Source organism: Sphaerodactylus townsendi, linkage group LG01, assembly GCF_021028975.2.
Source record: "Sphaerodactylus townsendi isolate TG3544 linkage group LG01, MPM_Stown_v2.3, whole genome shotgun sequence".
Taxonomy (NCBI): domain Eukaryota; kingdom Metazoa; phylum Chordata; class Lepidosauria; order Squamata; family Sphaerodactylidae; genus Sphaerodactylus; species Sphaerodactylus townsendi.
In genome coordinates this window covers 34,844,934-34,860,938 of record NC_059425.1, presented here as the reverse complement: position 1 = coordinate 34,860,938, position 16,005 = coordinate 34,844,934, and the positions used below count along the sequence as shown (strand labels likewise).

Sequence of the window (16,005 nt, the reverse complement as noted above, 5' to 3'; positions counted from 1 at the left end):
GCAGAACTGTGTTGAACGTGTAAATTGACATTGATCTGTGTGAAGCGCAGAGAGCACAAAAAGTGCTCAGCTGGATAAGGACTTTGTACGGTTACTTGTGCCATTGCCACACGTGTAAGATCCAAAGCACAAGATACCCCTGAGGCTTCCCTCCAGGACAGTGGTGGCCGGGATATGAAGAAGAAAGAAGAGTTTGGATTTATACCCCACCTTTCTCTCCTTTAAGGAGACTCAAAGGAGCTTATAAACTCTTGCCCCTTCCTCTCCCCACAACAGACATCTTGTGAGGTAGGTGGGGCTGAGAAAGTTCAGAGAGAACTGTGACTAGCCCAAGGTCACCCAGTAGGAATGTAGGAGTGGGGAAATAAATCTGGTTCACCTGATAAGTTCACCTCATGTGGTGTTGTGGGGAATCAAATGCTGTTCTCCAGATTAGAGTCCACCTGCTCTCAACCACTACACCTCGCTGGCTCTCCATGAGGACTGCATACAGCGGTTCAGTGCCCTTAAACAAGCCATTGGGATGAGGATAAGTCTCCAGACCTTACATATACATCTGCCCCCCAGTTTGGGCTTAAATTGGGGAATCTGCCTTAGAACACTCTCTGGGAGGTGACTTAGGTTTGGGGCCTTGAAGGGGAGTTTTACCCTTTGGAACACTTCTGAGGGCTGTAGGTTTTCTCTGGGACATTAAGGGACCACTTCAGAATGTGAGGTAGAATTATCTGGGGCAGGCCTGGATAGGCCAAAATGCCTAATTCTTGCCCCCCCCCGCCCTGCGCGCGTGTGCACGTGCACACACACACACGCCCCACTGAGTAGACTTCAGTAGGACTTCGAGTAGACCTGCAAGGACTGATTGGAAAACTGGGTACATCTGCTAACCCTGTGGAACATTCTCTACTTTGTGCTCTAAGTCCTGAAATAATGTTAGCAAAAGCACTTCCTCCTCCATCCCCTCCATCATGATAAAATTGCTGTCTGTGCCAGAATGCCTGTAATGATCAGAATGGAGGTCTAGCAGGGAGACCAACATTTGAAATCCTTCATGGCTTAAGAAGCTCTTATTGAGTGGTCCTAGGCCAATTAATGTCTCTCTGCTTAACCTGATTTGCTTTGCAACTCAGTGAAGGTGATGAATAAAGACTGCAGTGAGTCCTTTCCATTCCAGCATAAACTGATGTTGGGAGACAGCACTGGTTTGCGGGACAACATAAGAAATGCAGGGAAGAGGGGGGTTGTCTTTGCCCGAATGTTTAAACTGCCACTTTTTTATGTTACTAAAAACATTCTTCTGACTAGCAGGAAGAAAAGAGAGGCCAAAGAAGTTAACCAAACAGCCAAAGAAGCAAGGGTCTTCTCCCAGCATCCAAAAGAAGGAAAAGGTATTAGAGAAGGTAAAGTTGGAGGCATTTAATACATTACCTAAGTTAACAGTAAGGACTGGGTCCTGTTCTTTAAACTGCATCTTTGGACTTTGGTGAGTACTATGTGAACATCTTTCTAATTTAACTCTGAACCTGATCCTATGTATTATTAATCAGAAGTAAATTCTCTGGCATCGAAGGCGTTCTAATACTAGCTAAAGTGCATAGAACTGTAGCTTGCTCCATCAGAATTTTGTGGTAACAAAGCCTTGGTTTGTAATGTCTACATAATCCATTTCCCCCCAATCTGCCTCATGAAATTCAACATCATTTTAAACATGTAGCACTGATCCATGAAACTGAAAAAATATTTTACCCTCCATTGTGTTTCTTCTTGTTTTTTCTTTTGGCAGTCTAACTCTCGAGATGCATCTCCTTTCATGTAAGTATTAGCCCAGATATCTTAAAGATACACACAGGAGGTCAAAGTGAATTTTGGACATTTTGTTTGGCTTAAAAAACTAACCTCCCTGTTCAGGGCAGCAAAACATTAACATTCGGTAGGGAAGGGCTGTTGCCTGAGGAGAGCTGTTGTTTTCCTGCCCTCCTTGGAGGCATTTGGATAGTGATTCTGAGGTAGATACACCTTTTGTCATATCATGCAGTAGTGATGTTACCGTCAACAAAGTTGATGTGAAAATTTGCAAACGTTAAATTTGTCTATATTTTAGATTTGGGGTGGATAATATAGCTCAGAGACCAGATTTTACATAAGGGGTATGTATGTCCATATACCAAGTGGTCATAATCAAAATCTTAGTTTCAATTTTAAAAAGTACTGGTATTTTGGCCAAAAATTCGTTTTGTACTAATCATAAATTCTGACTAGGCCTACGCAGAGCCCATTGTAGAAGTCTGGTGTGAATTTTGTTGTTCTGTGCATAGATAACCATGGCTGAGTCCTACCTATCAAGGAAAGAGTGTAGCTGGCTCCTCAGCCAAAGCTTGACAAAGAGACAGCAGACATTTAAGGGGTTTATAATTATATTCATAAGCGGCTGACTATAATTCCTCCATTTGGGCTACTGTCAACCAATGGTTGTCTATATTGTGCTTCGGTTTATTGGTCCGTATTCAGCCCATTTCCAGCTCCAGACATTTGTTCAGAACATCCTTTGCCTTGTCTTTGTTTCAATAGTGTGAGCATGCAGCAGAGTAAATGGGATGCTTCCAGATCACTGAGGTTCAACCAAGATGCTCAAAGGGAAGAAGGTAAGATTGGTTTTTAACCCTTTCCCTTGTGTGGCATTTTATATATATACACACACACACACAGAGAATTCTTAAAGTAGATTGGTATAGTCTTTAACTGTTTGCTGCCATAAGGGTTAAATGGGCAGAAAGTTGGAATTCAGATGTTTTAAAGGAATACCGACACAGCCTCTGGAATTTGCTGCAGGTTGGCTAGTGTACTCATTCTGAAAATCTTTAGAATGGTGTATCTTCACCATACAAGAGAGTGTTGAACAGTCTTTGGTATAGTTGCAATCTTCCCCTCTCCCCTGAAAGCTTAGAAGCGTTGGGGTTAGGGCTTTCCTCCCAACTCCCTCACCAGACTACAGTTCCCAGGATTCTTTGAGGGAAGCCATGACAGTTTTAGCAGGGGAAAGGAAGATTTTGGGTTATTGTGTCTTGTGTGTCGTTGTGTTGTGAAAATAACAGTTGCCAAGACTTTTAGTGAGAGTGAAGGGCATGGTCATTCCTCTGCCTCTTACAGGGAGAGCCCATTAAGTTGCTAACCTGGTACAAGAAGTGCCTTTTTTTCAACTTGGATGTTTTGTGGATGGTGGGTTGGGGTTCTTTTCCAGATCAACGGAGAATGGCTGAGACAACCGGACACCTAATAAAAATGAGGCTGGGAGAACTTGACCGAGCAAAATCAAAAGAGAACAAAGAAGTGAGTTTTTTTAAAATTAATGTTACTGATGGATTTAGACCTAGAATGGGGAAGGCTTTGGTCTTTCCACTTAACCCCATGCAGTTCTGTGACAGAATAATGTGCTACAACTGGCCGGAGTCTTGGTCCAACTGAAGAAAGCATACCAGCTTGCTCCAAGAAAAAGCTGTTGGTATTCTATAAGAAATAACATAATTTGATAGTGGGTGCTGCTTATTGTATCCCTGCATGATAGTTTGCTCTAGCCTTGCCCCTTTGTAGCCAGTGTCCAATGGGGATGAGTAGTTGATTCAGCATCAGGTGTGGCTGGATTGTTAATTCACTCCAGGCACAAAGAAGCAGCAGAATTAGCCACTGTCAGAAGAGGCTGCCCGCTGTATCTGTGGTGGAATCATTGTTCCATGCTTGCCTCATTTCAGTCAGTATTCACACTCAGAACATGACTCTGGCATAAACACAAGGGGTGAGCTGCTTCCACTCCTTTCTTGTTAACCCTTGCTAACTGGGCCAAACTAGATGAGACAGCGTCCTCATGGTCACCAATTTTAAATTGGTTTTTAGAAGCCATGATCCTGATTAGAAGGCACTCCACACCTCCATGCCTTATCAGCTGCTGAAATAGCTTGCTTTCCTTTCCCCAGTGGCTGCTTTGACATTTGAAAAGGACTATGTGGAGGGGGAATGACCAGAGCGCCACCTTAAAATGGCAGCAGCGTCTTCTTGGTGGCCACAAGATGTTTTCTCAGCTCTTCTTACCCGAATTGGAGCCAAAATGGACGAGACACTGAGAGACCTGTGGACAGGTCTTGCCAGTGGTTTTAAATCAAAATCATGTCTGTGTGGGGTGCTAATTTGGATCAGTTCTGAGATGCATGGGAACGGGTTTGTTTGGATTTTAACTTTTTCTCATCTGTGGCTACCCTACTTAAAAAGCACCCCCCCCCCCCCCAGCTTCCTACAAAACCTGGCAGGTGCTGAAATTTGGAGGGTGGGTATGTGGAAAAAGATGAATAAGGATATTGTCTATACTTAAAGGTTGTGGATATTCCACAACTTCTGCTGGAGCCACACCTTGGTCTAGACCAGTGACGGCGAACCTTTTTGAGACTGAGTGCCCAAATTGCAACCCAAAACCCACTTATTCATTGCAAAGTGCCAACACAGCAATTTAACCTGAATACTGAGGTTTTAGTTTAGGAAAAACAGTTGGTTCCGAGGAGCACGTTACTCAGGAGTACGCTTGGTGAAGCAACCGTGCAACGCTTCGAATGGGTGAATCACGACCCTAGGAGAGTTTACTCAGAAGCAAGCCCCCTTGCCAGCAACCGAGCTTACTCCCAGGTAAAGGATCATGCCCAGGCCAGCCTAGGGGTGTGTGTGTGTTTGGGGGTGATTTTCCGCACCCCCCACATGATGAACTCTGTGCACGTGTGCCCACAGAAAGGACTCTGAGTGCCACCTCTGGCACCCGTGCCATAGGTTCGCCACCGCTGGTCTAGACTTACTCTTCTATACCCTATCCCTCATGAGTAAAGCTACATCTCCTCCCTCCCCTGCCTCTGTCCTGTGAAGTAAGAGTAAAGTAGTTGTGAGTAGCCGATTCCTGATTTGTGTTCTGTGGCTTACAGTCTGCAGCTGGAATTTATGCAAGGCTCGAAGCTCAGATCAGAGCAGCAGCGCAAGTCAACACTCGCCAAAACATCCCAGAAAAAAACTTAAGGTAAGCCATCACTGAAGCAGAGGAGGAGGGAGAAATATGTTTAATTGATGACTGATCAAAACAATTCTCCGCTAAGCCCTTGTGAGAAACAGCAAACAGATTTTTTCTAGAGTTGGAGTGAATTGCACCAGCATGCTATGGTTCCTCAGCATCCATCTTACCTGCCGGTTGATTCAGCCAGCATCTCAACCAAACCCTGCCCCTTATCTCAGCAGCAATTCTTTATCATTAAAGAGTCAAGGGATATCAAAATTCAGTGTTATATAGATTGGCACAGCCCACTTGCGTAACTAGAAACATACTTTAGTCATTATCACTTTCATACCTGTTAATAATTCATAAAAATTTCTGCACCCTGAACACTGGTGGTTGCAAGTGCTTAACTGGGTAGCAGAACATAAGAGGTCTGCAACAAGTCATCATCAGTATGTAAGCAGGTGCAGTCCATGCAAGCACTTTAGTGAACTTCCGAACATTTGCACTGTACAGCATCTTCAGTCCTGTTAAAATGTTATTACATGTCTCCGTGTCCTGGCGTGACCAGCCTCCGTCTCCGCTGACCCTCTTGCCAATCTCTTATTCTGTGTGATTCTGGCAAAGGACAAGTACAGCTACTCTGCTAGAATTTGTAACTTTTCGCATTTTTATGTTGTTTTTGGCATAGGGATGGGAATTTACTGTGCCTTTTGCAATAATTGATCCTCCTCAAGGATTCAGTGCTGGTTAGGTGCAAACATCCACATGCCGGTGTCCAGCACCACCTTATGTAATGCTGTTTCGTGCAGTCAAGTGAGCTTCGCTATCATTAGCAGTAATGCCCTGTAATGGGATGATGACTCTTGCTCAGAATGTGTTGTAATATATTCTCTGAATTCAGGTCTAAAAACCGCTTTGGCCAAGGCCGTCCAACATAACAAAGAACCTTACTCCAGAACAGAAGCCAAAGCACTTTCTGCCTCCTCGGACTGCACTGGACTTCTGCTCTCGGGGACACATCTTCCTAAAGCTTTGAAGTTCCTTATTTATTACCATGTGCCATGCAATTTTTTTATTCTGTTTCAATGGGTGAATGCAGATTTTCTCGTATGCCTAAGTTGTAAATATGCTGTTTCTTGTTTGAAACAGAAGGGTTTTTTTTTGGCAAAGCAATGGTACATTTATAAATGTCGCAGAAAGACTTTGAAGTGCTCACTTCATTGAGGAGAGTTGGGGAGAGGCACTAAGGATGGGTGAATTTCGTATGCATGTGGTGCTGCTGCATTTTGAGTTAACCAGCTGATACTCGGTTGCATCTGTCTTCATTATGTCTTGTGTTTGTATTGAAGGGCTAGTGCTGATCTAGCGATGCTGGAACTCACGTAATCTAGTTAACTGGCTGTTGTGGGCTTTCTGGGCTGTGTGGCTGTGGTCTGGTAGCTTCAGCTCATAATGTTTCGCCCACCTCTTTCAGGTGAAACGCTAGCAGCCAAACCTACCAGACTATGGCCACAAAGCCCATAATACCCAGAACAGCCAGTTAATTCTGGTAATGAAAGCCTTTGACAATACAATCTAGTTAAAGTTTGCACTGAGCTGGACGGCTGGGCTTTTGAGATGCTGCTCTTTTTCTCACCCTAGGGAGATATTCTAGGTTCCGATAAGCAACTTCTTTACCACTGTCTGCTGTAATTTCCTTGAAACTTGATTTATTTCTGCAGTAAGCCATGCCCAGTGTACAATGCAATAGTGTTGCCACATCCAGCCCCTGGGGGCCATGTTCAAGGTGCTTCCAGTTACCAGCTTTGGCACCTGTAGTGCTCAAAACAGGAATGCTTCTGGAAAAGCTGGGGCTGCAGCATCTACGGCAGTGGTGGCGAACCTTTGGCACTCCAGATGTTATGGACTATGATTCCCATCAGCCCCTGCCAGCATGGCCAATTGACCAATGCTGGCAGGGGCTGATGGGAATTGTAGTCCACAACATCTGGAGTGCCAAAGGTTTGCCACCATGGATCTAGGGAAACAGAGCCCAGTGTGTATCCTGCAGTAAGGGAGCAATATGGGCCAAACTGAAATATAGAATATGCACTCCAACAGTGAAAAAATAGCTTGTTTGTATTTTAAGTCCTTAGATTTCATGTCCTTCGCCTAAAAGAAAGTTAAAACAAATAAGCTCAGCAGAGACCAATTAGCTCCCCAAAATTAGACTCAAAATGTGTCACAAAAAAGTGTCTGGCAGCTCCTTCTGCCCCCCCACCCTCCCTTTGCAAAGGAAAATCTCAACATTCTTGGTCAACTTGTTCTGATCAACCTGGAACAGCTTGTGAAAACGTGAATCTTGTCCTTGCTGTGGATACTTACACAGTGAGGATAATATCGAAGAACTGCAGCAAAGGGAAAAACAGTTTGTCTGATGCATCCTAAAAGTATTTAAACTGAGAAATCAAACATTAGACTTACCTGTATGAGCTTAGCAGGAGGACATCCCTGAGTGAGTTGCTGTCAGTGGGAGGACAGTCTTGAGTAACTCTTCCAATCTGTTCCAAGGGGCAGGCAAGGCCAGAAAAGTACTGACAGAGTTCTGATCGGAGTAGTGGGAGAGGCTTTCCAATTTCGGGATGTACCAAAGTGTACAGAGGCCTGCATGTATGAACAACCACCTGCATGTAAAATAGCTTTTAAAATTGCATCTCAAACGAAATAAAGAGTAACAGAAAAAAAAAGGAGAAGAGGCAGCCCTAGCACTTAGCCTGTACTTGCTGAAACTCTGAAAGATGCCTGTGGACAGTGATGATCCTGTGAGGGAACGGGTGCACTTCCAGCTGCCATGTTCTTGCTCAGCCACTAGACAAGTGACCCTCGTAAAACATCCTACAGCTAGGATGCATCCCACAGGGGGCACCTTCCTGAGCCACTGGGATGCGTCATAGCTGTAGGGATGTTTTACAAGGGTCACTTGTCCAGTGGCTGAGAAAGAACATGCTGATGGACTGGCCTCCTGAACACTGCATCTGAGGATGCCCAGGTAGCCAGTGGTCTTTATACCTCACAAAAATAAGGCAGCCCTACAAAGTCCATTTGCTGGGCTGGTGATGGGGATTTGCAGTGACTCCCTGCCTGAGCCCTTGCAAAGCTGCTGCTAGACAGAGTAGGTAACACTAAGCTGGACCAATCACGCCTCTTAGCAAAGGGGATTTCACATGCTCACAGGAGTATAGCTGCAGCATAGCTCTGTGGATGAATGTGCCAAAAACGAGCAAAGTGCTGCTGCTCAACTCTGGCTTGTCTTTCTATTATCACAGTGAAAAGTTGACAGTGGAGCAAAAAGGAATTGTATTTTCATCTGTATGTGAAGACATTTTAGTGGGCATTTAATTTTGCTCAAGAACTGCAGAATGTCCATTCATACATTTTACAACTTAAGTGAATTGATGCGGTAGGTGCGTTAGTCCCAAACTAATCACAACACTAAGGGAAGGAACGTGCTAATGGTACATACCACAATTTTATTATTTGGTTTGCTGTGAGCTTTAAAAAAAAATATACACATCTCTCATGTAGCAGAAAGTCCTAATTATGAATGGGCCTTTCCACACCTAATGTCTTATTTTGTCTTTTATCAAGTACACTTTTTATTCCTGTCTCTTTGAAATAAATGCCTGATGAATACATTTTTTGTGTTTTAACTATACAAAAGCATCTCAGTAATATCGAGTTAGAGCAGATGTGGGGACATCTTTGGTTGCTTGAACAGCTCCATAGGTCTCACAGAGGCCAATTTAGGGACTCCCTTTTGGTGTGCGTTTGATGTGCAGGAAATTCCCCGAAAGCAGACTGCAAAAGTGTGCTGAGCTGCTGTTTGGAGATAACAAACGACCAATAATCTCTCAGCATACCTAGGCAGTTCGCTATGTGTTCTCTCCCCCCACCAATAAACCCGAGTGCGACATTGCTTTGCTTACACATTCTCCACGTAAGAGGTGGAACCGCTTTGCACCCAACTGCTTTGCACCCTCAATCTGAAGGAAAATGGACAGTAAAGATACTGGTGGAAAGAAGAAAAAGAAGCATTTGGGTTTATACCTCTGCTTTCTGTCCTGTAAGGAGACTCAAGGCAGCTTACCTTTCCCTTCTTCTCACTTTGTGAGGTAGGTGGGGCTGAGCGAGTTCTGAAGAACTAGCCAGGGTCACTCAGCAGGCTTCCTGTGAAGGAGCAGGGAAACAAACCCAATTCACCTGATAAAGAGTTTACCGCTCATGTGGAGGAGTAAGGAATCAAAACTGGTTCTCCAGAATAGAATCCACCATTCTTACCCACTACACTATGCTGGCTCTATAGACTGTGGGCCAATGGCCAGGTAGGGCTGACACGGCATCACAGAACAAAGCTGCAACTTTCTGGAAACTTGCATGGAAGAAAATCCAGTTGAATTTAATAAGTCTTATGTCTAAGCAAACATGAATCAGCTTGGACTGGGAAGACCCTGGCAGCGTAAACCCAAAACTTCATCTAGTGCAATATCCTGTTTGAGAATAACAAGCCAAATCCCATGAGCTGTACATGTCTTCACCATCCAGTAGACGAGCCACTGAACACAGTGATTCCATGGAGCTTTCATGGCTTAGACCTACTTGGAAGGAATGCATATAATCCTCTTGTAAAACCATATAAATCTTGGATTTGTAAAGGGGTGGGGAGATCCTGTGTTACCACTAAGCCTTTATTGTGTCCTCTGCCATAAAATCCTGCTATTTATTCTGTGAAGCAGCTTAGTGGTCAACCCGAACCTCCAATTATGATTTCTTTAAAATCTGATTGATTCAAATAAAGGACATTCTACAAAACTGTTCCTTTCTTGAAATGTTGAAGAATACTCAATTAACAAATAGCTGCCATTTATGACATTTGCAGTGACTGCTGGTTTGATGAAATCCCAGCAAAAGGTGCAGACAGAAGCATACTACTAGAGAGATAACCATAAAGGAAGTACTAGAGTCAGGAACTAAGGGTGTATGCCATACTATACATGCATTTGTATATTTTTCCATGAAAAGTCTAAGCAAGGGAAAACAACTTTTCCTGGATATAACAAAGCTTGTTAAACAGTACCTGAGTTGAGCATTCGCCTTCCCGCTTTTTGAAAGTGGCCGATGCCTTGGCGTGGCCATAGGCACAGACAAGACTTTGGGGCTAGGGGCTTGCATAAGCCATGTCTGTGGAACCCAGCACAAGCTTGCAGCATCCTTGCAAGTCATCTGCTCTAAGATTATGCTGGCATCTGTTGGGTTGCTGGTATTGTTTAAATTATGTCTTTATGGGTATTTTATTCTGCAAGTTCTTTTGAGCTCCCAGAGCGGGAAATCCTGTTTTCAAATAGTCCAAAGGGAAACAGGTGTATATTTAAAGGTCTAAACATAGACTTAGAACCACCTCATACTTTCCAGCAACATGTACATCTATATCTCTGTATCAGACCCACAGCCATTCTGATCTCCACTGCAGTGATACCAGGCCCAAATAAGCATCATCGAGATTCACTTCCATGACCGAGATGAGACTCAAAGGGCTTTTGTGCACTTACTGCTTACCTGGAGGCTGTTAGCTTCAGAGTGGGGTTTTCCCGTGGTTTTCTGTTCACACAAGAGATTGGGCTGGAATACTTACTCAGGCACTGGTTCTCCGGTCCATTCAGCTGAGACAAGCTGGTCCCAAAGAACAGCTTTTATCTGCAAGGAAGGCCTCTTACGACGATCAGCACTAGCTATAAGGAACTAGAAACTGAAACCAAGAGCTCCACCTAATAGTACCAAACTAAATCACACCTGGGGGGAGGGGAGCAGCCTCCCCAAATGAAGTCTTCAGGAATTTTTTTTGGCAAACTGTTTGGAGTGGGTGCCTCACCCCCCTCCTTTTTTTCCTGAAGTTCAATAGATCAATAGACTATTCTGTTGCTGCAATGAAAGCACACATTCATACACAAAAGCAAAGCCCTTTTGACTGCTCGGAAATGGTTGCTAGACAAACAGGAAAAACTGCTGTTGGGTGAGCTGGGGAAGGTTGGAAGGAGCAACAAACCCGGATAAAGAATTACACTTCCTGTTTAGCAGTTCTGCTTTGCAGGGAAAAGCAAAGCAACAGGAAAAGTCGTGTTTGGCAGCATTTGGAAACTGCACAGCTTCTCTGCTCTGCACCGTGGTGGCTTTGGAAAGAGCAAAAAAAAAATACATAAAGGAAAGTCTATGGGGAAAGGAAAGGAAAGCTGGCTGTGAGGCAGAATGCAAGTGGATAAATGGCCAAAGTAAAGTAATCCAAGGGACTTTGGGTTGGAATTTTTTCAATAGGATGGGTTTAATCAGGGTTTGCAAGAATATTTGGTAGAGCTGTTACAGAATGCTAAAATGCTTTGTAAAATTCTTCACAAAGAAACATGGGCTCCAATCAAAGCATGACTTATTAGAAAATCACAGTGAATGCGTGTGCTACTTTATCAGTTTGCATCTCCATTGAGAAACTGGACCACTGAGGCAACATATATTAAAACGAATGAAAAGTCGTCACAATCAGTTTAATGAAGTGCACAGAATAGCAATCGGTCATGTCAATAAAAATAAAACAATTAATTTTACATCAAGTGTGCTTTATTTCCTCCACAGGTATTCTGTTAAATAAAGCACCATATTTATATATTTATATATATATATATATTTATATATATATATACTGTCAGGCCACAGCTAAAGAGGATTCTTTACAGAATCAAATTTCTTGTGGTTGTTTAGTATACAAGTAAACTTAATTTTGATAATAAGAACCACAGCGATTGGAGGCTATTTGCCTCTATTTTAAGGTACAAAACTGGCACAGAGGACACCATATTATACACAGTAAAAATGCCATCAGTTTAAATTACATCACACAGGGTGAGCAAACCCTGTTCCTCCCAGACAGCCATATTAAATGAAAGCCACTACAGTGAACTCTGAATTACATAAAACATATCCATTATCTGATTGCCCTTTAAGAAAGTGTATAGTAGATGCGAAATCTTTAAATCTGGAGTTCTGCCTGACCAAGAATTAAGCATATAAATTTAATCTTGCCATTCAAGCAGAGCGCACTGGACAAACTGAAGCACAAAACAGAAATAAGCAAAACTTATACAAACAGCATTTATTGAAGAAGGAAAAAAAAGACTTTAAAAGCAGACATGCTCCTTTATTGTCAAGAAGCAGCTTGGTTTCCTTTGCCAGATATCCTTGTGACCATATGAACTGTAGATTCCACAGTCCTGCAGAGGATGTCTAAAATGTCTTGCTGCTGCTGCTGCTGTTGCATGTGACTCAACAGTCCTCTGGAATGGCTGCAGCTCAGGGACAAGCCAGACTCGGGGTCCTGGGAGGTTTGACCTTCGCAGCTTTTCAAATCGGTGAGTTCAGACAGAACGGCAGAAATAGACGTGGAGGGAAACTCTGCATCGTCGTCACCAACGTTGGAATCCTTGGAACTTGACGGCTCTTTCAGGTCTTTACATTCTTCAAACCGGCCATCTCCTGTCTGGTCTTCCCCATGTTGAGATCGGGAAGCCAACAACATGTCTTCAGAAAACGAAGACGGAACTTCCATCCGGTATTCCTTGATGGAATTATTTTCAGGGGAAGGCAGGTCCTGCTCAGTGCCTGGATCAATAATCGATGAGTCTCTTGTCTCATTATCTGAGGTGCTGGTTGGAGTCAAGGCCTCCCTAGGTTCAGTTTTTAGATCACTGATACAGCTGTCCACAGTGTGCTCCTCATCACTACTAACCCGTCTTCTTTTCACTGGAGTAGCTCCTTCATCATCTGCAAAATAAAAAAACAGGGTGCTCTGAAAGACATCCAGTTGATTTGCTCTAGGCATCAGCATTTCGTGAACTTTTCATACCTCCGGCAAATATTATCTCTGGATTTAAAAAAATAGAAAATGTCCCGTCCCCCCCCCCCACAAGGATTCATCCATCACCACTCCCACCTTTTACTAAAGGAACCTTTGCTAAAGAATGGCACTGTGATTTCTGGGCCAGGGTGATGCATCTGGGATTCTACCACAACTGTTTGTTGTAATATAGACTATAAAATGGAATCCAAATTGCCTGTGTGAGAGAATCTCCAGTAGGCTCAGCGTATTGGAGGCATTTACCTTGGTGACTAAATTTTTCACTACTAGAAGGAAATAGCTTCAGCAAAGAAGTCTGATGGCATATTAACGTCTTTGATTCACCCTTTGATTCAAAAAGGCTTTAACGGGCAAGCCCAAGTGGCATACTGCAATTGATAATGTATCAATACTGAAATGCTTGTTATCTGTCACATGTGAGATGGACTAAGATGAACTTTTTTTAAAAAGCTAAAAATTGGTTTTGACTGACATTTGAGGAATACCAAAATCCACGAGTCAAAGCACCTGTAAGCAACTGACAGAAGCACCTATCAGTAGCTAGGCATACAAGGGAGACTGAAAGGTCAGTGGAGAACACCAATGGAGAACACCAACCTTTAGTTTTTCTTTCTTTGGCTTCTTGCTCCTGCAGTGAGTTCTTCTGTTGCTGACAAGTCCTGCATTTGTTGAGCAGTTCTTGCAGAGTTGGAATCAGAGCTGAATTCAACTGCTTTGGGGTATGCACAGAAAGCAGCAGAGTGAGGGCTCGAAGGTCCTGCCAAGAAAAGCCAGATAAATACTTACTGAAGATCTTGCACAACACAGAGACAGAAAAGACCCTCAAGGATCCCTGTCACAAGAGAGGTCTGTTGATCTTAATTCACACACACACGCACAGCGTAGTCTTTATCTAGAACCTTGACTATGGTCAAGTGGTTGTTACACAGACTTCATTATTTGCACTGGGATCATCACTCTGCAATTAGAAAACAGCTCAATTTTGCTTTTATGGTATTTATACATTATATGCCCTGACCTGGATGAAGCAGGCTAGTCTGATCTTGATAGTATTTGGATGGGAGACCACCAAGGAAGTCCAGAGGCACATCACCTCTGTACATCTCTTGTCTTGAAAACCCAGTGAGAGGTTGCTTTAAGAAGAAGAAGAGTTTGGATTTTTATCCCACCTTTCTCTTCTGTAAGGAGGCTCAAGGTGGCTTACAAACTCCTTTTCCTTCCTCAATAGACACCTTGTGAGGCAGGTGGGGCTGAGAGAGTTTCGAAGAACTGTGACTAGCCCAAGGTCACTCAGCAGGAATGTAGGAGTGGGGAATTAAACCCAGTTCTCCAGATTAGAATCTACCTGCTCTTAACCATAACATCATGCTGGCAGAACTTTCCACATACTGGCTGTTGTGGGTTTTCCAGGCTGTGCAGACAGAAACGCATCTTGCTGTGACATGTCTCTAAAGAAGCCAGCAATAGACGTGGGTAAAACATTAGGAGCAAAAATGACCAGATCTCATAGCCTGGAAAACTCACATCAGACAGTTCATTCTGGTCATGAAAGCCTTCGGCAATACTTTCTACATACATTATGCTGCTAATTTTATGAAACTCTGCACCTGTTCACACATTACATCAAATGGATTTATATCCTGCCTGTAAGTAGATATATCTGTTTAAGACAAAGAGCCAAAACATATTCACTTTATGAAAGAAACAGGGACCAATATCTGGATCAATGTGGGGTTTATATCACATATTCAGCTATACATGTGTGCATTTATTCATTTATTTGCAAAATTTACATCTACTTTTCAGTCCTTACCAGGACAACCAAGGCAGATAACCATTTAAAACATACATAATAAAATTATAATCACATAGAACCATTACAATACCCCCAGGTTGCTATCCACCTAAGCTCAGAAGGTGGCAGCACCTGAAGCCGGGTCTCTGAAGATGACCCTAACAGTCGGGCAGGTTCATATGGAATTATGAAGTCATTCAGATATGATGGTCCCAAACCATACAAGGCTTTGAAAATCAAGACCAGCACCTTGAACTGTACCCAGAAATAAACTGGAATCCAGAGTAGGTGGGCCAAGACTGGAGTGATATCATCCCTACAATCCAGTCAACATCATGGCTGCAGTGTTCTGTACCAACTGAAGCTTCTGAGACATTGTTGTAGGTGCCTGGCATTGTGGTTTCAGGAGCTGTATGGCCGTGCTTCCAGCAGCATTCTCTGGTTGGCGTTTAAGCCTGAGGATCTGTGGCTGGCATACTTTTTCAGAGGATCCTCTGCTAAGATGCCAGCCCACAGATCACTCTGGTATAAACGGGCCAGGAATCAGAATGTCATGCTAGAACATCGGGGCCATACAGCCCGGAAACCACACAGCACCCCAGTGATTCCGGCCGTGAAAGCCTTCGACAATACTTCTGAGCATTGGTTCTGGTGGGTTTTCCGGGCTGTGTGGCTGTGGTCTGGTGGACCAGACCATGGCCACACAGCCCGGAAAACCCACCAGAACCAGTTGAATCCAGCTGTGAAAGCCTTCGACAATACTTCTGAACACTGTTTAACAGAAGCCCCACATAGTGCACATTGAAGTAATCTAATCTAGCTATAATCAGAGGATGTACCCAAGTGGCCAGATCATTTCTGTCCTGGAAAGGGTGGAGCTGACTAACCAGACAACACTGGTAAAAGGCACTCTTACCCACGACTAATTCACCTGTTTATCCAGCAATAGGCCTGGGTCCAAGAGCAACCCCAGATTACAGACTTGTTCCTTCCAGGGGACTGCAATCACATCCAGAACAGGTGGCACCTTAAATCCTAGGTCAGACCTTCTGCCCACTTCCCTCTTGTCAGAATTAGACTTCAATTTATTAACCTGCATCCATTCCAAAACTGCTTCCAGGCACAGATTCAGGGTTTCTTACAGCCTCCTTGGGATCAGTTCGAAGTGCAAGATAGATCTGTGTCCTCTGCATATTGGTGACAACCCAGCCCAAATCTCCAGATAACCTCACCCAGCAGTTTCATGTAGATGTT

The 16,005-nt window shown here is 43.6% G+C and overlaps 2 protein-coding genes across 10 annotated transcripts in view; one reads left to right on the top strand and one right to left on the bottom strand.

Annotated features, from left to right (window-relative positions):
- The window catches only part of SANBR (SANT and BTB domain regulator of CSR), a 39,129-nt gene extending 30,435 nt beyond the window's left edge, over positions 1-8,694 (top strand). For 3 of the 4 annotated variants that reach the window (XM_048517781.1, XM_048517771.1, XM_048517797.1), the window contains 7 exons: positions 1,303-1,397; positions 1,781-1,809; positions 2,566-2,639; positions 3,236-3,324; positions 4,953-5,044; positions 5,922-6,890; positions 7,052-8,694. In XM_048517781.1, the coding sequence (XP_048373738.1) occupies positions 1,303-1,397; positions 1,781-1,809; positions 2,566-2,639; positions 3,236-3,324; positions 4,953-5,044; positions 5,922-5,958 (416 nt within the window). In that variant the 3' untranslated portion in view covers positions 5,959-6,890; positions 7,052-8,694. The remainder of the gene's footprint in view (positions 1-1,302; positions 1,398-1,780; positions 1,810-2,565; positions 2,640-3,235; positions 3,325-4,952; positions 5,045-5,921; positions 6,891-7,051) is intronic. The other variant, XM_048517789.1, reaches the window with a different exon arrangement.
- A 2,876-nt stretch (positions 8,695-11,570) lies between these two features.
- Positions 11,571-16,005, bottom strand: part of USP34 (ubiquitin specific peptidase 34) — a 117,333-nt gene continuing 112,898 nt past the window's right edge. For all 6 annotated transcript variants that reach the window (XM_048517715.1, XM_048517742.1, XM_048517723.1 and 3 more), the window contains exons 79-80: positions 13,554-13,713; positions 11,571-12,862 (exon numbers count right to left, since the gene is read on the bottom strand). In XM_048517715.1, the coding sequence (XP_048373672.1) occupies positions 12,246-12,862; positions 13,554-13,713 (777 nt within the window). In that variant the 3' untranslated portion in view covers positions 11,571-12,245. The remainder of the gene's footprint in view (positions 12,863-13,553; positions 13,714-16,005) is intronic.